Below are 26,979 nucleotides of genomic sequence, written 5' to 3' on the forward strand. Positions count from 1 at the left end.
CTTGGCTGGAAATCACTGTCAGAAGAGAAACTATTGAGACACAACCATCAACGGAGACACACAACAATGTCAACCAACGCCATGAGTCAAAGGTTTTACCCAGCAGAGCAGGTCTGCATGTCTCCAACCACTGTTCAAGGGTATTTTTAAAGGTGTCGTGACAGGTCGCAACATGAGCGCCTTGTGTTCCACGCCTGGATGGTGCAACTTTGATGCTTGGATAATATCACGACGAAAGTTCCTGTTGAGTTATTATCATATTATTAACGTGCAGTTCATCTTTAATATTGAACAGATGTTATGGATGTATGAGAGAGAAATCCACCTGTCGAGTCTCCAGCTGATTTGTTTTGAGCGGTTCATTATTGATTATTCTACGTTTAGTTGCGGCCAGCTACCTAAGAAGCTGCATGCAAAAGTTTCAGTTTACCAGAAATGAAACTAAGTATGTCGTGGGAGAAATGGGAGTGGTTGTTGGTTCTGACAGCATTCAGCTGTTCGTGGAGACTATCATTTCGTTTTCTCTCGATCAGAAGAGGCTTCAGGCTCTGAGATTATTTATTCCTGCAATTTATTTTTAAAGATCTGCATCACTTTTAATTGTACAATGGAATCTTCGAAAAAAAACAGGAGAGGTTTTGAGGAAGAGAATTATCCGGGAAAACACCTGACATTGGAGGAATTAAAAAAACGTCGTGCTCTGAAGAAGTACCCTAAATCAGAAATTCCTGATTATCCTCGTCCACAGTTTCACCTGTTTTATGTGAAACACGACACAAACAGAGCCGGCCTGGAGGGCATTTATGCTGACAATGGCTTCCGTTGTCCGTATGAAGACCCTTACGTATGGTGGAACATGGTGGTGACACCTGATGACATCCAGTCTGCTGAGGACAGGATGCTGGAGGAAACCTACCCAGATCGCACAGAGGAACAACGCCTAATGCAGCCAAGGTTTCTGGCACACTTTGCCACCTCTCTAGCCTTCAGAGAGCATTCCAGACTGGGCTCATTCCGCTTCACCTTCACACTCAGAGAAGTGCTGGATGCTTACGGAGAGCAGGTAGAGGAAACGTTCCCAGCGGCTTTCTTTGATTTGTTGTCAGCTAAAAGCACATTGTGTCACAATGGGAATACCGTGCTATGTCCTGATGAGCTGCTCAACACATTTGCCATAGAAATGTTCTTTATCGTCCTCAGTTTTGCGACGGTGAAAAGCCCGTCATGAGGGTATTCAAGACCACCCTGTACAAAAAGGAGATCATGTATGCTGTGTTGGTCCATAGCCCAAAACTCAGTGGGGAATTTTCTCACTTTCCGTTGCTGACCGATGACACGAGTCCTGTCTGCGGGTACAACGAGGAGGCGGGCCACATGATCTGGAAGGCTGAAGCCATGTGTGAAACTCACAGGTCAGTGCCCCTCTCTACTGTGAGTGGAAACCCAATTTATAACAAGAAAATGGGTGACGGAGGGTGAGGAAGGTGTTGGTGGTGTCTGGGTGTGACTCATGTATTTATGAGCAGGTACCGCTTGATGAGGGATGATACTGAAAACAGGATGACAGCAGAACCTTGGAATGAGTACCCTCAATATTTCTTTTGGGATAACGTCGCCCTCGCGTTCCATGTGGGCAAAAAGGTAAACCTGAGTGAGCACTCTTTTCTGAGCTGTAGCTGGTTATCCACATGTAAACTGCTCAGTTATCTGGGGACATCTTATTCTTTTTTCCTCAGAATTTTTGTCTCTCTAAAATTTACAAAAAGGCAAAACACACACAGACACGCGCACACACACAACACACACACAACCACCCACACACACACACACACACACACACACACACACACACACACACACACACACACCCCAGACCAGTTCTAAAACCATCAGCATTTTATTTTTGACCATCAGTTTGAATCTCATTTCTCATTGCTGCTGCTGCTCTTTTTAGGTGTGGACCTTTGGCAGTGACAAATTGAGAGACAGCCTCACCATCAGCAAACCGGATGATATTAAAATTGAACCTGAGGTTATTGACCCTCTCGAAGCTCTGAGCATTATTCGGCAGCTCTGGCCTGAGTACCAAGAAGATCGGGTGGAACCTGATCAGGGCGTGGAGGAAAGAGGCAAATATTGACACAGAAGAAGAAAAGCAGGTTTCCGTCCTGTAGAATTTATTCCCTGAATAATACTCTGAGATGTGAATCATTGCTCGTCTATATTACCTGAATCTACTCAACATTAACTTTCTCCAGATGCTGCTTTAACAAACTGCAGTTGGTCCAAAATGCAGCGGTGCATCATTTAACTTGTACAAAATACATTTGATTTGATTTTAGCTTCACCATTTGGTGTCATTATTGATTTAAAACATCTTTGGTTTGCTTTTAATGTCTTCATGAAGCAGCCCCCACATTCCGCTTGGTCACTCAGATCTGAGGGGCTTTTTAAATAAGCTGCGGGGGCTGACTTTTTGGAAGTCTTAGGTACACGTGTTCTAAATGATTAAGTGATTTCGATTGGTCTTAATGAGGAGGCTGATCAATCCTGTTGCCTGCTCTGTCTTTCCAAGCTTGATTGTAACAGATAATATTTAAATAAAGTTCAACTAAATGTTCAAATTTGGAATCACTGTGCACAACTTTAAACCATGCAAACACATTTGTCTCACAAATCCACACCTGCCTAGAAGACAAAGACATGGGGAGGAGAGTAAAGACCACATAAATGCGACATAAACAGAAAACAGAACTTTGCATTCTAGCATAGCCTGCGTATGTACGGTTATTTACTGAAGTAACATTAATAACCAGCCTAACTCGATCGGTGCGTTGAAAGAGAAGAATATATTCAGCCCTGAGCAGCGCTGTGCATGAACAGAGACTTGAGTGCTATGTCACACACAAACACACACCGTGACAGCCTGTGTGTGTCCCCAACACTCAAACACAGAGTTCCCTCACAGTGTCGTCGCCCAGCTGAACAAAGAGGACAGATGCACAGTTATGGGATGGCCATCATCCTGCCTCAGCGCCACGCAAGGCTTCAGCCCGCCATCGTCGCCCTCGGCATCCTGTCAGGTGAGACACAAGCTGCTGACATCACAGCAGACCTCTGACATCACAGCAGACCTGACATCACAGCAGACCTGACATCACAGCAGACCCCTGACATCACAGCAGACCTGACATCACAGCAGACCTGACATCACAGCAGACCCCTGACATCACAGCAGAGCTCTGACATCACAGCAGACCTGACATCACAGCAGACCTCTGCAATCACAGCAGACCTCTGACATCACAGCAGACCTCTGGCAGCACAGCAGAACTGACATCACAGCAGACCTCTGACATCACAGCAGACCTGACATCACAGCAGACCTGACATCACAGCAGACCTCTGACATCACAGCAGACCTCTGACATCACAGCAGACCTGACATCACAGCAGACCTGACATCACAGCAGACCTCTGACATCACAGCAGACCTGACATCACAGCAGACCTCTGACATCACAGCAGACCTGACATCACAGCAGACCTGACATCACAGCAGCACCTGACATCACAGCAGACCTCTGCAATCACAGCAGACCTCTGACATCACAGCAGACCTCTGGCAGCACAGCAGAACTGACATCACAGCAGACCTCTGACATCACAGCAGACCTGACATCACAGCAGACCTGACATCACAGCAGACCTCTGACATCACAGCAGACCTCTGACATCACAGCAGACCTGACATCACAGCAGACCTGACATCACAGCAGACCTCTGACATCACAGCAGACCTGACATCACAGCAGACCTCTGACATCACAGCAGACCTGACATCACAGCAGACCTCTGACATCACAGCAGACCTCTGACATCACAGCAGACCTCTGACATCACAGCAGACCAGACATCATAGCAGACCTCTGACATCACAGCAGACCTGACATCACAGCAGACCTCTGACATCACAGCAGACCTGACATCACAGCAGACCTGACATCACAGCAGACCTCTGACATCACAGCAGACCTCTGACATCACAGCAGACCTGACATCACAGCAGACCTCTGACATCACAGCAGACCTGACATCACAGCAGACCTCTGACATCACGGCAGACCTGACATCACAGCAGACCTCTGACATCACAGCAGACCTGACATCACAGCAGACCTCTGACATCACAGCAGACCTCTGACATCACAGTAGGCCTGTGACATCACAGCAGACCTCTGACATCACAGCAGACCTGACATCACAGCAGACCTGACATCACAGCAGACCTCTGACATCACAGCAACCTGACATCACAGCAGACCTCTGACATCACAGCAGACCTGACATCACAGCAGACCTCTGACATCACAGCAGACCTGAGACATCACAGCAGACCTCTGACATCACAGCAGACCTCTGACATCACAGCAGGCCTCTGACATCACAGCAGACCTCTGTCGGGCCTGCTGGGGTCGGACCTCTGGTACTTTCTGGTGCAACAACATCTTGGCCCAGACAGACGAGCAAGGCGTTATCTCTAAGGTCAGCAGAATTACCTGTTACCCGTTAAACCAGCCATCCCGGTTGGCAGCTTGTTGACTGCATATGAACTGTAGAACATTAGATACAAGAACATTAAATTCTGACCCTAAATGATGACTCTGGTCCTGCAGGTGGCAGACCGGTACCGGCTAACGGGGGATATCCTGGATGGCCAGATGGATCTGGATATCCTAAATGTGAGGCGGACAGACAGTGGACAGTGTTACGCCTGCGGAGATCTACCACCAGCTCCTTGGTTTTACTGGCGTTGATCTGGAGGTTGTTCCGCAGGCTCCAGTCCACAAAGTCCTGAATGAGTCCTCTGGACTCCGTTTCGTCCCCATCAGTGATGAGGCCGACAGCAGCAGAGTCGTCAGAGAAGTTCTGGAGGTGACATGATGATGAACCGTGTGAAAAGTCCGCGGTGTAGAGGGTGAACAGGAAAGGAGCCAGAACTGTTCCCTGCGGGACACCAGTGCTGCAGAGGAGCCAATCTGACTGGGAGCCCTTCACCCTCACAAACTGTGGTCTTTGTGTGAGGTAGTCCAGAATCCATGTCGTGAGGTGGTGATCCACCCCAGCTACCTGCAGCTTGTCCCCCAGCAGCCTGGGCTGGATGGTGTTGAACGCACTGGAGAAATCAAAAAACATGATCCTCACAGTGCTTCCAGCCTTCTCCAGGTGAGTGAGGGCGGTGTGGAGGAGGTAGATGACGGCATCGTCCACCCCGATGCTCGGCTGGTAGGCGAACTGCAACGGGTCCATGAAGGAGCTCACCAGTGGGCGCAGGTGATCGAGGATGAGTCTCTCCAGCGTCTTCATCAGATGAGACGTCAGAGCCACCGGCCTGTAGCTGTTGAGCTCCTTGGGGTGCGGTGTCTTCGGCACTGGGACGATGCAGGACGTCTTCCACAGCTGTGGCACTCTCCCCAGATTAGCCGATTATTAGCATTAGCCATTTGGAGCCACATGCAGATCTTAATGCTGACAAAGGTTTAGGTTACTATGCCTCCACACTTGACAACTTAACCAGCACAGGGGCTCCCTCCACCTCCTTCCTCCGCCCCACGGAGTCGCAGGGTTTCATCGCTGGGGACGGAGCAGGAGCCCTAGTGAGCTCAACCCCGCTCAAACCAAGGGAACCCTGGTCGGTGGTGGCCAGGGGCGCTGGGGGTCGTCCATCTCCCCCTCCTCTGCCCCCGTATCTGCCACTGGATAACAGGTACGATATCCTAAGCCTGCAGGACTTCCCTCCCGTGGGCGCTTGTTCCAGCTTGTCTCCTGGTTCTGTCCGTCGAGCTGGCTCTCACCAGACGAGGAACCGGGATCAGCTTGCTCGACCTGGCCCCCCACTACTATCCTGGTCAGGAGCAGCCACGACCCGGCGCCACCATCCCCAGGCTCCTCACCGCCACCGCCGCACCTCCAGATGGTCAGAGGCGGCCACTCAGGTGCAGCGCACCCCCGCGGTGCTGGTGGTCGGGACCTCAATGGTCAGGCACGTGGCGGTGCACGACGGCCGGACCTTCTGTCACCCTGGTGCCCGTGTTGCGGAGGTTACATCCTCGGCCCTGCAGCTGAGTGCACAGCACCCTTCGGCCTCCACGCTGGTCCTGGAGGCTGGTATCAACGACCTCAAATTCCAGCAGTCGGAGGTTCTGAAGCAGGACTTCATCTCCCTGGTGGACCGTCTGCTGGACACGGGGAAGCGGCTAATTATCTCGGGCCCGCTTCCCCCACCTCGCTACGGTGACGTCGTCACCAGCCGCCTCCGCCAGCTGCACCTGTGGCTGAAGGGGTGCTGCTTGGGCAACAGTAGCCCCTTCGTTGACAATTTTGCTGCCTTTTTAAATAGACCCCATCTTTTTAAATGGGACGGCCTTCACCCAAACCATGAGGGGTCCCGGCTTCTATCTGTGAACATTAACCTGACTGTCCGTTCCTGCACTACATCCACCTCCTGACTATTGGTTAAAGCACATGCACGCCAACACTCTGCCCCCCACTCACACTCACATATACGTTCACCCCCCGCACGCCCCACCATACATGCCCCTCCACCACTACTCCCATGTCTGCCATCAACATCACAGATCACTCACTCCATTGACACCATCACTTCATACGGACAGAAACCCAGGACTGCTCCCAGACGTGACAGTGCTTTTATTGTTCCCATAAAAAGACAGGATGAGCGCACGTCCGGCGCGGACATAAAGATGGCCGTGCTGAACGTGCGCTCTCTTTTAAACAAATCTTTTATAGTAAACGACTTAATTTTAGACAGAAACCTCGATGGTATTCTCCTCACTGAGACATGGCTTGGCACTGATGCACCTGCTGTCCTCACAGAGGCTTGCCCCCCAGATTTTAACTTTTTATTTTCTACAAGGGGGGGGGGCAGGAAAGGAGGTGGAACCGCTTCAATAACAAGGACCAAAATGTCATCAAGTGAGGTCTCTTTTAATAAGTTTTCATCATTTGAGCATCATGCCTTTGTTTTTAGCAGCCCTCCTATTTTATGCATAACAGTTTACAGACCACCCCAATACTCCACCTCCTTTATCAGCCAATTCTCGGAATTTTTATCAATCATTTACGCTACATACAACAGGATTTTAAAAACTGGTGATTTTAATCTACACATCAACAACGCCTCGGACCCAGTGTCCAGAGAATGTTTAAACCTCCTTCACAGTTTGGATTTTAAACAACATGTCACGCAGCCGACCCACAGCAGAGGGCGCACCCTGGACCTGGTCATAACCTATGGCCTGTCTGTGGGTGGGTCCCCTGGACCTGGTCATAACCTATGGCCTGTCTGTGGGTGGGTCCCCTGGACCTGGTCATAACCTATGGCCTGTCTGTGGGTGGGTCCCCTGGACCTGGTCATAACCTACGGCCTGTCCGTGGGTGGGTCCCCTGGACCTGGTCATAACCTACGGCCTGTCCGTGGGTCGGTCCCCTGGACCTGGTCATAACCTACGGCCTGTCCGTGGGTGGGTCCCCTGGACCTGGTCATAACCTACGGCCTGTCCGTGGGTCGGTCCCCTGGACCTGGTCATAACCTACGGCCTGTCCGTGGGTGGGTCCCCTGGACCTGGTCATAACCTACGGCCTGTCCGTGGGTCGGTCCCCTGGACCTGGTCATAACCTACGGCCTGTCCGTGGGTGGGTCCCCTGGACCTGGTCATAACCTACGGCCTGTCCGTGGGTGGGTCCTCTGTTGTGGATCTGGCCGTGTCTGACCACTTTTGTGTGTTTTTTAACATCACCAGTTTTAACCAGCGGGGGCCCCTGTGAGAACGGTGAGGAGACGCTACCTGACTCCTGAAGTGGCTGCAAATTTTATCCAGATCTTACAGAGCACTCCCGCAGAAATTTTACCAGCATCGTGTGATTTTATTGTTGACACTTTTAACAATAAATTAAAGTCAACGCTGGACTCTGTGGCTCCACTTGTCACAAAAACAGTAAGAACAAAACGTGCACCACCGTGGAGAAATGAAGAAATTAGAAAACTGAAGAGAACCTGCAGGAGTGCTGAGAGGAGGTGGAGGAAATCCAAGCTGACCATTCACAAAGAAATATTTTATCAACACCTCAAAACCTCCAATAACACAATCAAGCAAGCAAGAACTTCTCATTTCAAAAAACTAATCTCCGACAATAAAAACAACCCCAATTCTATTCCACACAATTGAGCTTTTAACCAACGGTAATTTTAACAGGTGTCCCACAACAACAACTGACACCCTCTGCGAGGCCTTTGCAGACCACTTCAGGAGTAAAATCGATGCTATTAGATCCAGTCTTTTATCCCAACAAATTTTAATCACCAACACTCCTGGATCATTGCATCACCTGAGGAGACACTGGAGAGTTTTGTCCTGGTTGATGTGAGGACACTTGGTCGAGTTTTCTCCCCAGTAAGGCCCACAACCTGCCTTTTAGATCCAATTCCCACACCGTTTTTCAAAACATTTTATGGAATCTATGAGGAACATCTTCTATATATGGTGAATGCTCTCTTCAGACGGGTGTCACCACCGCCGTTTTAAAGGCGGTGGGGAAGCCCCTTCTGAAGAAGAGCAATCTAGACCCCAGCGTTTTAAATAACTATCGGCCTGTATCCAACTTACCATTTTTAAGTAAAATTTTAGAAAAACTTGTTTTTAACCAAGTAAATGATTTTTTAAACTCAAATGATATTTTAGAGAGGCATCAGTCTGGTTTTAGGATGAACCACAGTACAGAGACAGCCCTTTTAAAGATTTTAAATGACATCAGGTGCAACCTAGATAACAAAAAGCTCACGGTGTTGGTTCTACTGGATCTGACCGCCGCCTTTGATACAGTAGACCACCATATTTTATTGAATAGACTGAAGAACCTGGTCGGCCTCTCTGGTACTGTTCTTAACTGGTTCACCTCCTACCTTACTGATCGAAGCTTCTTTGTAAGTATGGATACATGCTCCTCGAGAATCCATGAGACAAAATGTGGGGTTCCCCAAGGGTCAATCTTAGGTCCAACTCTTTTTAATCTTTACATGCTTCCTCTTGGGGACGTCATCAGGAGCCACGGCATCAGCTTCCACAGCTATGCTGACGATACGCAGCTGTACATCGCCGTGGCTCCTGGTGACACAGGGCCAGTTGATGCCCTTTTTAACTGTATTCTAGATATCCAGTCATGGATGGCAGAAAACTTCCTACAGCTCAACCAGGACCAAACAGAGGTCTTAGTCATTGGTCCTGAAGGTCAGAGAGAGAAACTTTTTTGTATCAAGTTTCCAACAGAACGAGGACAAGTGGGTAAAAGCGCCACTTTAAAGCCTCCACGCCTCAGAAAACATCCACCTTTAGGATGCCTGACTTTAGAGGATCGTCGGTTCGCTCCGAGCACAAGAACAAACATGTTTAACCTCAGTCCAAGAACATCTGACCTGAAATGATCAAAAAGCTTCAGCGTAAAAAGATGGTGGAGAGAAAGCTGCTGGGAGGTTCTCAGAAGAGAAGTGGCATTAAAGCCAGCTGGAAGAGTCCAGCCTGCTTCCTGCTCCTCCAAACAGGCGTCTCCACACCAACACGGGCTTCTGTTCTTCCTTCTTCTCTTCTGACTATTGTGTGTTTGATGAATGCAGCATCCACTCACTGCCCCCCCCCCCCCCCCCCCCCCCCTCATTTACACTGCTCCTGGTTTCACAATGCTCCTCAGACAGATGCAACCAGAGACACTGATGCCGTCAGACAATAAACCTGAGTGTTGTTGTGTCCGGTTATTAACATGTTCCATGCTTTTCCTTCTGCAACAGTTCATCACACCTGCTCAGGGAAACCTCGGTGTAAAGGAGGTGAAGCCGTGCCTCAGTGACTCTACTTTGGTGTTTTAGAAACTAACAGTTATTAGATGAATATACAGTGTGCACGTACGTGCACACGTGTGTATAAACACTTAATACACGCGTGTGCGTGGATGTAGACTTTTTAGTACTTTGGGTTCATAGACTTTTTAGTATTTTGCAGATACGTGTCTGTATATAAACCAGATCCTCCTGTAATAAAGAACTAAAGGCTGACTGTTGTCACGTGACCTGTCTCCGTCTGTGTCCGATGATGGAACCTGCCTGGAACATCTGGTGCACAGAAAAAGCAAAACAGCTCACAGAACTGGTCCAGTTTAGACCCAAAAATGACAATAAATAATGAAAATGTGTGACGCAGTAGAACAATGGACGAACTTTCTATTGGTCATTGACAGTTTCACTCATCGTCATCAGAATTCATCAGAAATATTTAAACCAACAAACTACAGAACCGCAAAGTTTAGAGCTTAAAGGGAGCGACAGGTGAAGATTTAAAGCTCAACGCAGCTGAAGAAGTTCCAAAAAGGAGAAATATATGTGGTGCTTTACCGCCACCCGGTGGACACGCGTGGAACTGCAGACAATAGTTAAAGGCGCTCCGACACATTCTGACCTCTGCTGCTCCTCCTGGACTCCAGGGCTGCAGAAATATGCTGCTTTTACAAGTCTTTCAAATCTGTCAAGCATCATAAATCTCATTTATTTAACCAGGTTGAATAATGGTGGAGAATGGTGTCCGAAAAGCGTCTTTATTTTAAAGTGAACAAGAACAGTTCGGTCCGCGTTCTCAGAGAGGCGGAGAGACCTCGAGAGAGTCCAAAACAAGTCCGCTCGGAAAACTCTCAAAAATAGTCAAGCCACAGAAGTCAGGGTTTGGCGATGAGGCCGAAAACACTCCGCCGCTGGCAGACGGGAGTTCTGTCCTTAAATCTAACGGGAGATTGAAGAGAGACCGCAGGTGCGTGTGTCTGCGGGGCCACTGTGGCTGATGAGCGGCTCCTCCACGCCCCCTGCAGGTAGACACCCGCAACAACGGTCCCAGAAACTGGGAACCCAACAACCAGTTTTTAAAAGTATTCCTTTCAGACTAAGCAGGAAGACTGAAGACCGACAAGGTGAGTGGAAACGAAGAGCATTATTGAAAAGAATTGACAGTTGTGTTTGGAGATAAAATCAAGATTTGAATCAACTAGACGTTATATTTAGTTTATACATTATAAATGAATAGGTCTTATTTAACATTCTTATAGTCTGGCTTTAGTTATAGTTGAATAGTCTTTCTAAGTGAAGTTTAGTTTATTTTTCTGCTCTTTGCTACTGATTCTAAAAGAACTTTAAACCCTCCCAGAATGCTTTAATGGTAGTAATATATACGCCATAAAGCTGTGATTAGGTTTTAAAAGTGAAAGTATTCTCTTCAGACGAAGCAGGAGTAGCGACTTTTTGTGACAGTTGAAAAGCTCATAAAGTTATTAGAGTTGTTCAACAGTCCAGGTTACAGCTGGATATTTTGGTATTATTTAAGACAAAAAACTTGTGGTTTATTGTTCTATGTTGTGGAACCACTGTGAAAGAAATGCAGGAGTGGGTGTCATTTCTTTCATCTATTTTAAATAGAGCAGTGATCTTTGAGGACTTGGATTATAGAAATAATTGAAGAGGGGAACAAAGGAGGGAAGTTAAAAAGTCCTGACTAGTATGTTTATGTAGCACCAGATAATTTAGTGGCTGAGCTGAAGACAGTCCTTTCACCATGTTGGCCTGTGGAAAACCAGTGTTGTCGGCCCGATGGACCAGCGTCCCCGTCGTTGCCAGACCACCGTTGGCCACCAGTTGGGTTTTGGGATCAAAGTGGGGGCGTTTCCTGTATCCGGTTCTCCTCACGGATCCATGACTACAACATGTTGCTGCAAGTGCAGAGACGTTTGCTCTGGAAAGAACTTTAGAGCACATTCAGTGCTGCAGGATGAGGGGCTGGAAAAGGTGCCAGTTCTTTTCTCACTGCAGGGAACAGTTAAAAAAAGCAGCTTAAACTCTGAAAACATGAAAATTATACAGAGACATCATTGATTTATTGATTCAGTTGTTATCCAGAATGGATTAGAAATGTTCCTGTTTGATAAAAATGCAGTGAATTGGGATTATTTAACTCCAACCTCTACAGATTATTTACCTTCTGTTAGGTTCAAACAACCTGAAACACGAGAAAACAAATGAGGCAAAGACAACAGTTTAGTTAGAATTTACTTGCAAGGAGAACGGAGAGATGTGCTCAGTTACAGATCTCCAACACGTTCTGATGCACACCTCCCGCCATCCTTGTTTTATTGAGATTAGGAGGTCCCTAGTTACAGAAGTCAAATGTGTCTAAGGGAGGGGGAAAACACAAGATAGCAGGTCTCCAACAGAGCAAGAGACTGTAAATCATAATGGTGAGATTATACGTAGGCCTTCACTGTTTTGATTAGCTTAGCTCACAAACAGCACATTCTTCTATATCAGACAGATTAAGAGAACATCTCCTGTGTCATGCTCTGCAGCTCTGTCTCCAGTCAAGGCCACTTCTCCAACAGCCGTCGCATTTCTGTCGCCCTCGACCAGAGAAGTTCGAGTTGACATATCAAGCATCATGAACATTAAGCATTAGCAAATAATAAGAAACATTAAGTAATGAGAGACAATATAACAAGAATAAGGAATATAACAAGGCAAAAGCAAATAAGAGATAACTTCAATATAATGGATCTAACATTTCCCTCCTGTTTATCACATATTTGCTTCAAATTCTCATAGTCATTTAACAATCTCTTCCAGGAGATTTTCAAAGTCATGTTTATGAACACAAATACATTTACACTCAGGGGAAAATTAGCTCAATTCACTCGTAGTCTTCAGAGTCTGTAGTCAAGTCCAGCTCGTCTGTAAATTAAGGGATTCAGCCATTCGGTTTTCCATGGGAGCGATAGCTGTGGTGATAAGGCGGTTAATAAGAGAGCGCAGGCAGGGAATACAACAACATCCACACAAGGTCAGGATTGCAGCAAAAACAGCTACAGAAATTAGAATAGATGTAACCAATGTCTTATACTTCCCAAACACATTCATCCACTCGTCCCACATCGCGGTCTTTGCTCCTGAGTGCTCCTTCATCTTGCTGTTCAGGGGGTGAAGGCCTTCTATGGCCAGTGTGAGACTACCATCCGACGCAGTGTTGTTAGGAATGAAGGTGCAACATTGATCTCCGAACACAGCACACACACCACCTTTCTCAGCTAACAACATATCCACTGCGATCCTGTTCTGGAATGCCATAAGGGAAGTAGCCGACAGTTGGCTATGAACAGCCTCAAAACCGCTCTGAGTCCAATTTCCTAAACGTTGAACATTGTAATGGATGTAGTTGATCCTGTCTACGTTCTTATTTATTGTACACCACCAACAGATAGAAGATTCAAAACCAGCAGCTACTGATCCACTAATTTATACTCATCTGGAACACTGCGTGGAACACCGATAGCATCAATACATGTAGGAACATTATACGTAGGAACATTTTCAGATTGCCATGCAGATCTTTTATTACGACGTCACTGTTCAGGCATAAATCTATGCGTGTGAGTGACTAATTGACCAGCCGACGTAGGGAAAAACAGAAATTAGCATAAGAAGTGTTACTAAGCACATAGTCCTGTATCAAACAGTCTCTCATCCCACACCACCACCAACCAGAAATAAATAAATACAGAAACACAACTTCAGAACATTATAATGCCTGCATGAACAGCAGGGTGCAACAAATGAACTTTCCAACAGACAAAAAACATACATCATTTTACAGTAAGAACAGTTTTTCGTTTTGCATTAAAAAATTGTATCAGAGCTACTTTCAGAACGAAAAAAGCGATTAAAGAGGTGTTAAAGAAGTGAAGCTGAAATAATGGAGCTGGTGAGCTTCAGGTGAATGAAAAGTTTACAGGTCAAATACAGCATAAGAGCTGCCCTGCTGTTGCCACATCGGTCCTTTCGTGTTATTTGCACTTTGCTTGCCAGGCCGTATTTTGGTAACATTCAATCTTAGACAAATAAAAACAAACATATGAAGAAAAAACACACTCCCAAACATTTAATTGCATTCTGTAGCCCCTGGGAGTTATTTGAACTTATCTGATTTCAACTGAGTTGGAGACTTTGTATAACTATTGTGATTATCAGGAATACTATGATTACAATTAACACCGAGGCTAGTATGCTACAGCATCAGCCAATCTTCTGTATTTCTCTTTTTTTTTTTTTTTTAAAATTATCTTTTGTTTATTTTACCCGCTGCTGTCCTTGTGATGTTTATGAAATCGGTACACTATTTATGGACCATAACCTGTTGAAGTAGCCTCCCTAAATGAGTCGGCGGCTCTTAAAACTTCACTGACTTTCGGGTCTACCCAGACTCTATTCGTCTAAGTCCACCCTATTATCAGACTTTGCATCACCTTCCCGGTCGGAGTTTCCAACAGAAATGACCTTCTTGCAATGACTGAGGTGTACCAGGTTGATCTTTCAGCTATATTAGCAGCAGTAGGTGTAGACAAAAGAACTTGGTCAGGTCCTTCCCACTTAAGAGAATACCAGGTTTTGTTTTGTTGTGTTTTTTTGTTTGTTTTTACGCTTCTCACTAGGACCCAGTCGCCTGGCTCCACTGTTCTGTTGGGAGACAGAGGCCATCTCAGTTTCATGACCTTGCTTTTGTTTTTCTAACATTCTTCTCATGTAATCAGCTAGATTAGACTCATCATTTGTCTCCCAGTAGTTTGTGAACTGAGGAAGCCTGTACGGTCTTCCAAATAAGATCTCATAAGGGGTTAGACCTGCGGTGCTTGTAATGTTTATATAGAGCTTAGCCAAATCCACACATTGTGTCATGCATCTCTTCAGTCTGTTTTTAATAGTGCCATTAGCTCTTTCAACTAAGCCTGCGCTCTGAGGATGATAGGAGCAATGGTGTTTTAAATCAATATGAAACATAACACTGATCTTTTTAACAATTTGATTTACAAAATGAGTACCGTTATCAGAGTAAATTTTTTCTTCACTTTTATTTAATTCTATGAAGTCCATATGTATAGTTTGGAATGGATTTGGGGAGCAGGAATTTTCCTTTCCTTGGTCTCAGATTTCCCTGTGAATTGTGTTTCGCACACGTCAGACATGTTCTACAAATTTTTTGAATAAGAATTGAATCCATAGGTTGTATAATGCTGCTGTATCTGTCCTACCATCCCTCCTGTTGAGACATGTGTTACACCATGGCTCAATATAGCAGCATATTACACAGATTTTTGGTAGGATAGATTTTCCTGCTGGTCATACATAGATTATTCTTTTATGGTTGCTCATTTTCTTTGATGAGCCATCAACAAACAAAAATGCTTCAGCTTTTAAAGGTTGATCTAAATCACTTCTACTTTTTGCAGTTTGTTCAGCTAATTCTTGGCAGTCACGTGGTTCTCGTCATCTGTTTTGTGCCTTTCCTATGTCTTTCCTATGGCTATATCTCTCAACTTACTTTGTTTTCTTATGAGGCAAATTAATAAAACACAGGACTAGCAGAGTTCTCCTATCAACTCTTTCAATGGCTTAGTCCTCCATTCACACACAAAACAATTTCCTATTTCTTAACTTAATTATGTCTAAGTTATAACCTACTTAATTAATGGCTAAGTATAAACAACACTATAGAAGCACTCGTTTCCACAGCCATAGATAGATGCTGCGATTACAGCTTTCAGTGTGGAAAGAGCACATGCTACAGGGTCAAGTTTAGACGAGAAATATGCTATTGGTTTCATTTTAGTCAACCCACATTGTTGAGCTAAGACTGAGGTCATAAAATGTCCTTTGGAATCAACCATCTGAACAAAAGGTTTGCTGTAATCTGGCAAGGCTAAAGCTGTGCTCGACACTAAAGCTTCTTCATGTCACGGAAGGCCTTTTCTGCATTCATTTTCAGTCCATTTTATTGAAGAAGTCATTTTTAAATCTTCTTCATACATCATTTTTAGCAACGGTGCTGTAATTTCAGCATAATTTGGCACCCAGTTGCGGCAATAATTAGTAGTCCTAAAAAGGACATCATTTGCTTTTTAGTTTTGTGGTTTGGGAGCTTGCAAAATAGCTGTTTTACGGCCTTCTATGATAGTTCTTCCTCCTGCACTCAGGTTGTGACCCAAGTACTTTACTTCAGCTTTGCACAGCTGTAGTTTACTTTTGCTTACTTTATGGCCTTCTTCTGCTAGATGTTTAAGAAGTGCTATGGTGTCTATTTTACATGCTTCTAAGGTTTCAGATGCTAATAAAACATCATCTACATAAATCAATACTTGACTCCCACTGGGAGGGAAATTTAGCCATACTTGCTGTCATCATCTGAGAATAAATAGTTGGGCTTTCACAATAACCGGGGTAATCTGGTGTAAGTGTAACGTTTGCCTTCATATGTGAATGCAAACCAAAACTGACTGTCTTTATCAACAGGTACATAAAAAAGGCCTTGCTGATATCAACTACAGTAAAAACTTTAGCTTAAAGAATTCAGGAGCGTATATGGATCTGGAACGCAGGGAGCTCTCTGTATTACTGCATCATTTACAGCTTGTAAGTCCTGAACCATGCGCATCCTGCAGATGGGTTTTGTTTCTTTACTGGAAAAATGGGAGTATTACATGGTGAATCATCACATTTAACGAGAACTCCTGCTGTGATCAGATCATGTATTACAGGTTTGATGCCCTCACGAGCGTCCGTTTTTAATGGATATTGCCTCACACGAGGCCTGTACTCGCTTTTAGGTCTAATTTGTACTGGTAATACTTCTTTATCAATCCTACATCAGAGGGTCCTACTGACCACAATTGAGTGGGTATTTCTTCAAGCCAATCTTCTTCTTCCTGTGTCAAAAGGACATCAGCCATGATTTCATCTTCTAGAAAATATCATCGTCGTTCATAGCGGATCATGTCACCGTTGTTGTCATCATGCAGTCCGCTGTTTGCTCTGAAAACTTTAGTCATTCTGGCTTGATACTCTTCGAAAAGCTCATCCTCTCTTTGTTTAACACGGTTAATTTCCACATAATTTGCTCTCTTAGCGAAACAATTTCGAGTTCTTAATACAAGAGCATTGACTCTGTTTGTCAATTCACCATCATCATGTTTTAGCGTCTCCTTTTTTTTTTTTGTTTTTGTTTTGGATTCCAGTCTCCTCTTACATGAGTCCAGTTAGAACCCAGAGCTGTCATCCAGATCTGTTGAACCTCTGCACCATTAAGGTGATAGGCTCTTCTCACATTTTCCATAACTTCTATAAAGAGTTCTATGTCTTCCTTATGGGAAGGCACACCTTCTATGGCTTTTTTAACATCCTCCATTGTCCAAGTTCTATAGACTAGCATTACAGGTTGGTTTGTTTCAGCATTTGGATTAGCTACTTCAATCATGGGGTACATGTCTTCCATTGGAGGAGTGCTCGTTTCACTTAGATTATTCAATTTTGGGACTGCTGGAGTCAGTGCTTGTCCTAATGCTTTTGACCACGCATACCCATGGGGGTGCGCTGAGCGTGTAATTCCAAGTGTATCAGTGGGTGGAGGGTCTAATGTCTGTGGTGTATATGTTGGTGGCAATGCACACGATTCACGAAGGTCAGGATACAAGCCTCCCACCCCTGCTGCTCTCTGTTCTACTTCCGCTTCCCCTTTCTCTGCCGACTTCTCTGTTTCCTGCTCTGTCTGTCTGTGCGCGCGTCTGCTCACTGCGCCCTGTCTCATCGTCTCTTTCCTGTGAAACATTAACTGTTTGTTCTCAACCTCGTCCTTTCCCTCCTTTGCCTCCATTTTCGACTTACTTTGTCCCTTCTCTCTCCTTAACGCTAACTGCAACCAAAACTCAGTATCCTCATAACCGTATTTTTCATCTTTTTTCGGATTATTTTTAGTTCGCTCTTTTATTTCATCTTGTAGGGCTGTTATTTGTTGTGAATTTAGCTGTCCTTTGAACCCATAATCAGTTATCCACTTGTCTAAATACGCGAGTTTCTTTGGATTTTGTCCGTCGATGAATTTCCAGTCCTTACAACGCAATTCATCTCTGGGCCTTTGTTTACTTTTACTTGTCCCCATTTTTTGGAGGATTTTGATTTGTACTTTTAGCTCTACTTTTCTATCTGCTTTTTATTACAATTTTTTTTATTTTCTTTTTTCTTTTTTATTTTATGAGTTAGCCTTATCCTAATTTACCGGGTTTTTTTTTTGTTTGTTTTTATATTAAGAATTTGGTCCAGTCTTGCACATAGGGTGACCTAAAACTGGAATTTTGATCTCAGTGGGTGATAATTAATCAAACCGTTGTGGTACTTCTCACTTCAACTCTTTCGAGTGGAGAGTCTTGCCTCTGCATCCACAAGGGCCTTATCACTTACAGTCCCACTGCTTTGGTATGATTGAAAATACCTAGTGGCATTTAACAATCCTTTCACACTCACAATCACTCTTTTGGATGATTTGTCGTGACTTAATTTCTTTTTCACGTGGCCAGGACTCCCTCGCCCTGCCTTGGTACTTCCCTTACTACTCTTGTTTACCTGCCATTGACTAGTATTCACAGGGTTTGTTTCTCATTGCGTCTTACAGAGGACTTTCGGGTTCCTCTCTCCCAAAACACTGCCTTAGTGTCTATCGCAATTTTTACATTAAGTCCCCGACAATCATCACACACACACACTTTTGAATTCAAGACATGCTCACCACTGTTGCCTTTTCCTCCTGGAATTCCGTCAACCATCAGGGTCCAATCAGTGAGCTGAAGCCCAGTCCCGGAAAGGGTATCATAGGTCGCTTTGAGGCGGCCTGCCGTGGCCACGGTCTTTCCTGAGGTTCAGCCTCACCCACCGGACCCTTCAGGTGTGTTGGAATCCGGCTCGAAGGACCAAAATGTTAGGTTCAAACAACCTAAAACACGAGAAAAACAAATGAGGCAAAGACAACAGTTTAGAAATTTACTTGCAAGGAGAACGGAGAGATGTGCTCAGTTACAGATCTCCAACACGTTCTGCGACGCACACCTCCCGCCATCCTTGTTTATTTGAGATTAGGAGGTCCCTAGTTACAGAAGTCAAATGTGTCTAAGGGAGGGGGAAAACACAAGATAGCAGGTCTCCAACAGAGCAAGAGACTGTAAATCATAATGGTGAGATTATACGTAGGCCTTCACTGTTTTGATTAGTTTAGCTCACAAACAGCACATTCTTCTATATCAGACAGATTAAGAGAACATCTCCTGTGTCATGCTCTGCAGCTCTGTCTCCAGTCAAGGCCACTTCTCCAACAGCCACCGCATTTCTGTCGCCCTCGACCAGAGAAGTTCGAGTTGACATATCAAGCATCATGAACATTAAGCATTAGCAAATAATAAGAAACATTAAGTAATGAGAGACAATATAACAAGAATAAGGAATGTAACAAGGCAAAAGCAAATAAGAGATAACTTTAACATAATGATTCTAACACCTTCATCACAGTCTCATCACTATTTCTGATGTTTCCTCAGGATGGACGAGGACAGAGCAGAGTCCACAGTGCCCAGCTGTGTGTCCCTGAAGAGTGACCGGTCCAAACATGATATAATAACTTCAGAAGTTCAGAGAAAATGTAAGAAAACTAAAGTGTGATGATGTTTTGTGTGGCAGCTGTTAGTCACATTAACAGCAGCAGGTTGTGAGTTTATTATTGGAGATGTTTAACACTTAAACCTCAGACAGTCATATAGTTACAGACTTAATGTGAATATTGTTGATTAGAAACAAGAATCAGGTTTAAACTGAAAGATGAATTCAGACATAAATGCTGGAACAATATTGAGTCTTGATCAGGTTCTTTCATCCTATAAATCAAAGGACTAATAGAGATGTGTTTCATAGTGAGAGGGGGGAGCACATCCTATCAAACTGGGACCAGGCAGCTCCACCAGGAGAGTCCTCTTGTTCACAATCTGGAAGCAGATCTGGAGATGCTGAAATGAAGCCCAAACAAAGTAAAACTGTTCAATATGAGATTTAATTTGTGATGTCATGAATTTGTAGTTGTGTTGATGATTTATTATAGATGGAAATCATTGGTTTACTTATGTTCAGGAGGTGATCTGCAGGAGGTGATAGAAGGTCATAAGATGAGTCTGAAGAGAAGATGTGAACATGTGACTGAAGGAACTAATGAAGCAGGAAGTGGAACCCTGCTGAACAAGATCTACACTGAGCTCTACATCACTGAGGGACAAAGTGAGGCGGTGGACACACAACATGAGGTGAGACAGCTTGAGAGACCTCCAAGAAGAACATCCAGGACACTCCAATCAAGTGCCAGGACATCTTCAAAGTCTTATCTGAGCAACAGAGACACATCAGAGTGGTTCTGACCAACGGTGTCGCCGGCGTTGGAAAAACCTTCTCAGTGCAGAAGTTCAGTCTGGACTGGGCAGAAGGTTTGGAGAACCAAGACATCAGTCTGGTGCTTCCGCTCTCATGCAGGGAGCTGAACTTGGTCAGAGATGAGCAGCACAGTCTTCTCTCACTGCTTCATGTTTTCCATCCAACATTACAGAAGATCAGAGCAGAAGATCTGACTGTCTGGAAACTTCTGTTCATCTTTGATGGCCTGGATGAAAGCAGATTTTCACTGGGTTTCAACAAGCATCAGGTCATCTCTGATGTCACACAAGTATCGTCCGTTGGCGTGCTCCTGGTGAACCTCATCCAGGGGAACCTGCTTCCCTCAGCTCTCATCTGGATCACCTCCAGACCTGCAGCAGCCTATCAGATTCCTCCCTCGTGTGTTGACAGGATCACAGAAGTACGAGGCTTCACTGACTCCCAGAAGGAGGAGTACTTCAGGAGGAGGTTCAGTGATGAAGATCTGTCCAAGAGAATCATCTCACACATCAAGGCCTCCAGGAGCCTCCACATCATGTGTCTGATCCCAGTTTTCTGCTGGATCACTGCTATAGTTCTGGAGGACATGATGACCAGAGACCAGAGAGGAGAGCTGCCCCAAACCCTGACTGACCTCTACTCACACTTCCTGATGGTTCAGATAAAGAGGAAGAAGCAGAAGTATGGAGGAAAGTAGAGACCAGGGAAACTGACTGAGGCTGACAAAAAACTCCTTCTGAAGTTGGGTCAGCTGGCGTTTGAACATCTGGAGAAAGGAAACATCATGTTCTACTCAGAAGACCTGGAGCGATGTGGACTGGACGTCTCCGAGGTGTCGGTGTACTCAGGAGTTTGTACAGAGATCTTCAAGAGAGAGAGTGTGATCTTCCAGAAATCAGTCTACTGCTTTGTTCATCTGAGCGTTCAGGAGTTTCTGGCTGCCGTCTACATGTTCCACCGTTACACCAGGAAAGACGCAGTGGTTATAAATCAGTTCCTAAAATATTCTGAACCAGTCACATCTCTTGATGACTTCCTCATGAGAGCACTAAGGAAATCTCTCAAAAGTGAAAATGGCCACCTGGACTTGTTTGTTCGCTTCCTTCATGGTCTCTCTCTGGAGTCCAATCAGAGGATCTTGGGTGGACTGTTGGATCAGAGGAACAGCCACCCAAAAACCATCCAGAAGGTCCTCAACAACCTGAAGGAGGAGAACAGTGATGAAATCTCTCCAGACAGAAGCATCAACATCTTCCACTGTCTGATGGAGATGAAGGATGAGTCAGTCCATCAGGAGATCCAAGAGTTCCTGAAGTCAGGGGAGAAATCAGAGAGGGAGCTGTCAGAGATCCACTGTTCAGCTCTGGCCTACCTGCTGCAGATGTCAGAGGAGGTTCTGGATGAGCTGGAACCTGCAGCAGTACAACACCTCAGAGGAGGGACGACGTCGCCTGATTCCAGCTGTGAGGAACTGCAGGAAGGCCGTGTAAGTAAAGATTTTTAGGGCCGGACATCGGCGTTTAAATCAAGCGAGTGGATCATGTCAGGTAGCAATACCCCCTCCAGTGGTCATTCCTTCAATTCTTTATCTCCATTGCAGCGTCCATAAATTAAAAAAAACAACAATTTATCCAGAAATGTTCAACACTGGCTGGATATAAGTTCAAAGGTCAATCCAGACAAACCAACATAAGGCAGGAATAATAGGAGCCACAAGTTAACTGACTATCATGAAATGACTGTCATGTCATTAAATAACTTTTGTTTGTTTGTATACATCGTATTCTAACGACAGAAAAACACATTTTAACTAATGACACGTGACTATTTTGCTTCATTTGTTCAACGTAAAAACAGCCGGCCTCGTTGGTTTAAATGGGTGTTTTAGGTCTTTGTGGCGGTTCCGTTTGGAGCCTTTATGTGACCCACAAAGTTGTTTGAGCCTTTCCACACCCGTTAGGGGCAACTTCATCACTAGCAACAAAAGGTGCAGTGAAAATGATTTGAAGGGAAACAGGCAGATATAACAGAAGCTGAGGGCAATCGATGCAACCAGAGACTCTGATGTCATCGATCGGATCGCTGAATTAAGACTTGACGCACCATCGTACAAATTGGATGAAATGCAAAATATCCAAAGAGCCGATAGACAATAAAAAGATGCACGTTTCTTTAAACCATTTGCTATAATCATTTTAAATATTGAGTAATTATGAGCTGTTCTAAAATAAGACAAATGTTGAGAATAATTCAGTTGCATTTCAGATCTGATGGTCGTTCAAACTGTTGCTCTACGGTGTTGAATTTAGCTTTTCCAGGAAATGAGCTACATTTGTGTTGAGGTAGATTCTCAGATAAGTTGATTAGAAATCCCAAAGTTTGACTCACTATTTTTGTTTCATACACAACAGACTGCCTGGTAGTTTTCTTTCAACGAGTCATTGGGAAGTTGTGGCCTCAGCAATGACGTCAAACCCTTCTCATCTACGGGAGCTGAGCTTAATCAGGAACCAAAGCCTGACAGATGCCGACGTAAAGTTACTGTCTTCTGCAATGATGCATCCAAACTGCAGACTGGAGACGCTCAGGTCAGGAGGCCTCTGTTTGTCTTTTCTAAATTTCTTTACATTTTCTGCTTTTCTCTTCATTTTCAGATTTAGAAATGTGTTTTTATTTGCCCCATTTATTCCTTTTCCAGACTGAGTGGCTGCAGTTTATCAGAGATCCGCTGTGGCTCTCTGGCCTCGGCGCTGAGGTCCAATCCCTCCCATCTGAGGGTTCTGGACCTGAGTTGGAACCAGCTGAAGGATCCAGCAGTGAAGCTGCTCTGTGGTTTTCTCCAGGATCCTCTCTGTGAGCTGGAGACTCTCAGGTCAGTCAGAGATGATCCAGTACTTTCCCAGGTGTCACTAGTTAGACAATAAATGTTTACATGTTTGATCTTTGTTATAAACGTAGTGTTACAGTTCTCAGAAAAAAGACCACACAGGACAGATTTGCAGTATTAAATTGGTTGTGGAAATCTGTCCCATGTGAGGATGGTCATCAATGACTAGAAAGGAAGTATCAGTTGTAGATTTGTCTTGTTTTATTTTAGGCTGGCCACAAAACCGCCCAAACATTCAGACCAATCAAAAATGGTTCTTCCTGTCTTTTAAAGATCAGAAGGAAAACTAGAAAACCCCAAAAGAAAGCTGCTGCAGTGTGCCATGCCCCTTCTCTACTGAGAAAAGCCATCCCAAAAAAGAGAAAAGCCCAAGTGTGAAGTGAGCACCCTGTTAAACCTTGGTACCGAAAGCCTGCACTCATTCTCATCTTAGGTGGCTTCATTCCAGCCAGAAGCCCAAACCTGCCTCCCTCTTAATGGGGCAGCAGGTCAGTCCAACCACAGAAACCTTCATGAAGATCTGAAGCTTTCAGCATCCACAATTGTTGCACCTCACTTCCAATGGAGTCCAAATCAGAAGTCAACAAGTTGATTCTACACCGATTCTACACAATGCAACCATTTTAAAAAGGTTTCCATCCATAAGTTTTCACAAATTTTTATATAAATCTGTTTGTTCATCGCCTCCTTCTTTTGTAATGGTCATTAAAGAAAATGACCTTATTGGAGTTTTTCTCCTCACAAATATGACTTTCTATGAACGATGCAATAGATGCAGCTTGCAATCTAAGACAATATGGAAGTATGTGTATATAATAGTAGTGGAAGTAGCTCATGAAATAATACATTTGCTCTTCTCATCGAATCTTTCTATGTTATTAAAGAAAAACCTGCTCTTAGTCAACAACATCTAAGACATCAACCAAAAATCCTAATTTTCTACAATCTAATCTAAAACAGTAGAGAAGACTCTTTCTGCAGAGACACTGGTGGCAGGAATGCAGAAGTATCACCTGCTCAACTTGGAAGGTGGAGCAGAAACCACCAGCTGAGAAGGTCCTCAGCGAGAGGAAGTGGTGGAGAACCATGAAACTTACTAAGCTCCACCTCAGCTCCAGAGACGGGCTGAGCTGGAGCTGTGGCACCAGGTATCGCCCAGAAGAGCCTCCAACAAACAAGCTCTTCTCTTGGGAGGAGAGGGCTTTGAATCTCAGCTCAGTGTGCTTGTCTCTAGTAGGTGGCAGCTGCACCTTTTCCTGAGCTCCTTGTTGATGCCCTGAGGGGAATTGATGCTCCTGCAATGTTTTCTGGCAGCATTGAGCTTGCAGTGGGGCAATCAAACACACTGTGGGGGGGCTCTCTTTCCTTCTCTCATCTGGAGAACAAGTGACACCAGCTGCCAATCATTGTTGGAGAAATGTGCAGTCAGGGGAACTCTGCGTCCAGACTATAGCCACCCTTCCAGCATCCAGCAGTGTCTAAAACCTTTGATTTGGTTTCACCATAGAGTGTAGGGATTGCAGGGTCGCTGCAGCATCGCCCACAAGCTATCAGGAGTGGGTCGCTTTGTCCCAACTCCTGACAAGAGTTGAGTGCTATTGAGAAATGTGGTCTCACAAACTTGGAAGGTATTTTGACCTACATACACTTTACATACGGTGTAGATCTTGTCCAACCGCCCTGAAAGAACCCAAAATAGGAACATACGGCAGATAAGCCGGTGCAGGACCAGAGGTTTGTTGCTTGTAAGCTGTGTTTTGCTCTGGTACATGTTGATTTTTATTTGTCTTCTCTCAAAATAATTGTTATTTTAGACTAAGTGGCTGCAGGTTATCAGAGACCAGCTGTGATTCTGTGGCCTCAGCTCTGAAGTCCAACCGCTCCCATCTGAGGGTTCTGGACCTGAGCTCCAACACGTTGCAGGATTCAGGAGTGAAGCGGCTCTGTTCTGGACTGGAGAGTCCAAACTGTAAACTGGAGAGGCTCAGGTCAGTCTTCATTTTTCTACCTATATACCAGCTGCTAAGATGGTGAAGTGAGGCTGTTCTCAACACTGCTGTGATGCACCACATTAAAAAAATTCCTTGTAATATCGTGAATTCAGGTCTGACCCAACTAAGAACTAACGTAGGTTTGGTACTGACGCAGATAACATGCAGACCTGCACCGTATAACCTTATCCTGCATTTTTCAGATTAGAATGCTGCAGTTTATCAGAGATCAGCTGTGGCTCTCTGGCCTCGGCGCTGAGGTCCAATCCCTCCCATCTCAGAGAACTGGACCTGAGTTGGAACCAGCTGCAGGATTCAGGAGTGAAGCTGCTCTGTGGTTTTCTCCACTTTCCAAACTGCCGACTGGAAACTCTGAGGTAAACACCATTCTCAAAAATGTCCATTATTCCATCCGAGGGTCCTCACACTTTCTGAGTGTGTGTGTTGTGCCCAGTTCCTTCAGGAGGGAGGGCCACACGGGGACCACTTATTCATGATAAATTGATTTAAGGACAATGAAAAAGCCGACAGATGGTAACCAAAATTAGACAAAACTAGGTGAGGGTGCCTGGTAGACACCAGCCAACGAGGAGGTAGATGGTGAGGGAGACAGGAAGTCATCTAAGACAGGTTGTGCCTTTAAAGATGAGCCACAGGTGAGATGGATCTCCATGATGAGATGGGAGGGAAAGAGGTGGGGAGAACCTGGGAAGAGTGAGGGCCAGAACAATATATATTCTCCTTTGGAACAGTGCAAACCTGAGAGGTTGGAATTGTGGTAATTACATATTACTATCATTTTTTAACCTGTAACTAAATTAAATATTTACAGATCATGCCTTTGATTAACCTTTCAGATGAATACTGGTTTCACTTATAACCTTATAAAAGTTTCCCTTCTTTATTTAGATTATGGGACTGCAGTTTATCAGAGATCAGCTGTGGCTCTCTGGCCTCGGCGCTGAGGTCCAATCCCTCCATCTCAGAGAACTGGACCTGAGTGGGAACCAGCTGCAGGGTTCAGGAGTGAAGCTGCTGTCTGCTCTCGTAAAGAATCCACACTATGGGCTGGAGACATTGAGATGGTAGCTGGTAGAAGCCAGTCAACTCCCGCTCATCTGCTGCATCACTCACTGACCACTGGTGAAGAGCATCTGTGGAAACATCTGCCGTCTACTCCCTCCATAGATGAAAAATTCTGTTTTAAAAAGCGGTGGTGGACTTTCAGGAGATCAGTCGATGGTCGACAAAGCAGAAGCAGCTTCGCCTTGAAGTTAAATTAGTTCCTGGTATCACACAATGCATCTTTATAAAGTTCTAAATGGCTCCTCGACCACTCTTAGAAGCATGAAAACATTCTCTTAATTGTCTCTTCAAATGTCTGTATTATACGTTACTATTTTACATCATGCCTTCAGAATCTTTAGGGTTTAGTATTTACTGTCTCTGTGACATGGAGCATTGGAATATTTCAGCTGCAGCCAGCAAAAACCCATCAGAATGACGGCTATCGGTGGGAACCGCAGGTCATTTGACTTTAGTCAGTCTGTTCAATGTTATAGGATTTATTGCAATCTAATAAAAACTATGAATAAATGTGGGAAATAGGAAATAAAAAGAAGCAAAATGATCAAATAAAACTCCCATGAATACTGTAAATTTAAAGATGTCAAGAATGGAATATCAGCTTAAATTTCATCAAACAAAGTGAAAAG

At 44.8% G+C, this 26,979-nt stretch overlaps 2 protein-coding genes across 8 annotated transcripts in view; both read left to right on the forward strand.

Annotated features, from left to right (window-relative positions):
• LOC130523717 (NACHT, LRR and PYD domains-containing protein 12-like) overlaps window positions 1-26,979 on the forward strand; it is a 95,811-nt gene that overhangs the window by 12,916 nt on the left and 55,916 nt on the right. For 4 of the 7 annotated variants that reach the window (XR_008949979.1, XR_008949978.1, XR_008949980.1 and 1 more), the window contains exon 8: window positions 23,085-23,258. Coding sequence is in view for 3 of the 7 variants with exons in the window: in XM_057029186.1 (XP_056885166.1) it covers window positions 23,085-23,258 (174 nt within the window). In the remaining 4 variants the exon portion in view is untranslated. Of the gene's footprint in view, window positions 1-23,084; window positions 23,259-25,087; window positions 25,262-25,467; window positions 25,642-26,173; window positions 26,905-26,979 lie in introns of those variants that run through there. The other 3 variants (XM_057029187.1, XR_008949981.1, XM_057029188.1) reach the window with 3 other exon arrangements.
• LOC130523727 (uncharacterized) lies at window positions 523-2,624 on the forward strand. The gene is made up of 4 exons (XM_057029226.1): window positions 523-1,063; window positions 1,201-1,412; window positions 1,527-1,641; window positions 1,955-2,624. The coding sequence occupies exons 1-4, from the start codon at window positions 608-610 to the stop codon at window positions 2,138-2,140; spliced, it is 969 nt and encodes a 322-aa protein (XP_056885206.1). The 5' UTR covers window positions 523-607; the 3' UTR covers window positions 2,141-2,624.

Source organism: Takifugu flavidus, chromosome 4 (assembly GCF_003711565.1).
Source record: "Takifugu flavidus isolate HTHZ2018 chromosome 4, ASM371156v2, whole genome shotgun sequence".
NCBI lineage: Eukaryota > Metazoa > Chordata > Actinopteri > Tetraodontiformes > Tetraodontidae > Takifugu > Takifugu flavidus.

Coding starts and splice junctions, on each gene's coding strand:
- LOC130523727 (XM_057029226.1), top strand. CDS start 608: ATGGAATCTTCGAAAAAAAACAGGAGAGGTTTTGAGGAAGAGAATTAT. Junction 1,064..1,200: donor TGGATGCTTACGGAGAGCAG/GTAGAGGAAACG, acceptor TATCGTCCTCAG/TTTTGCGACGGTGAAAAGCC. Junction 1,413..1,526: donor GCCATGTGTGAAACTCACAG/GTCAGTGCCCCT, acceptor ATTTATGAGCAG/GTACCGCTTGATGAGGGATG.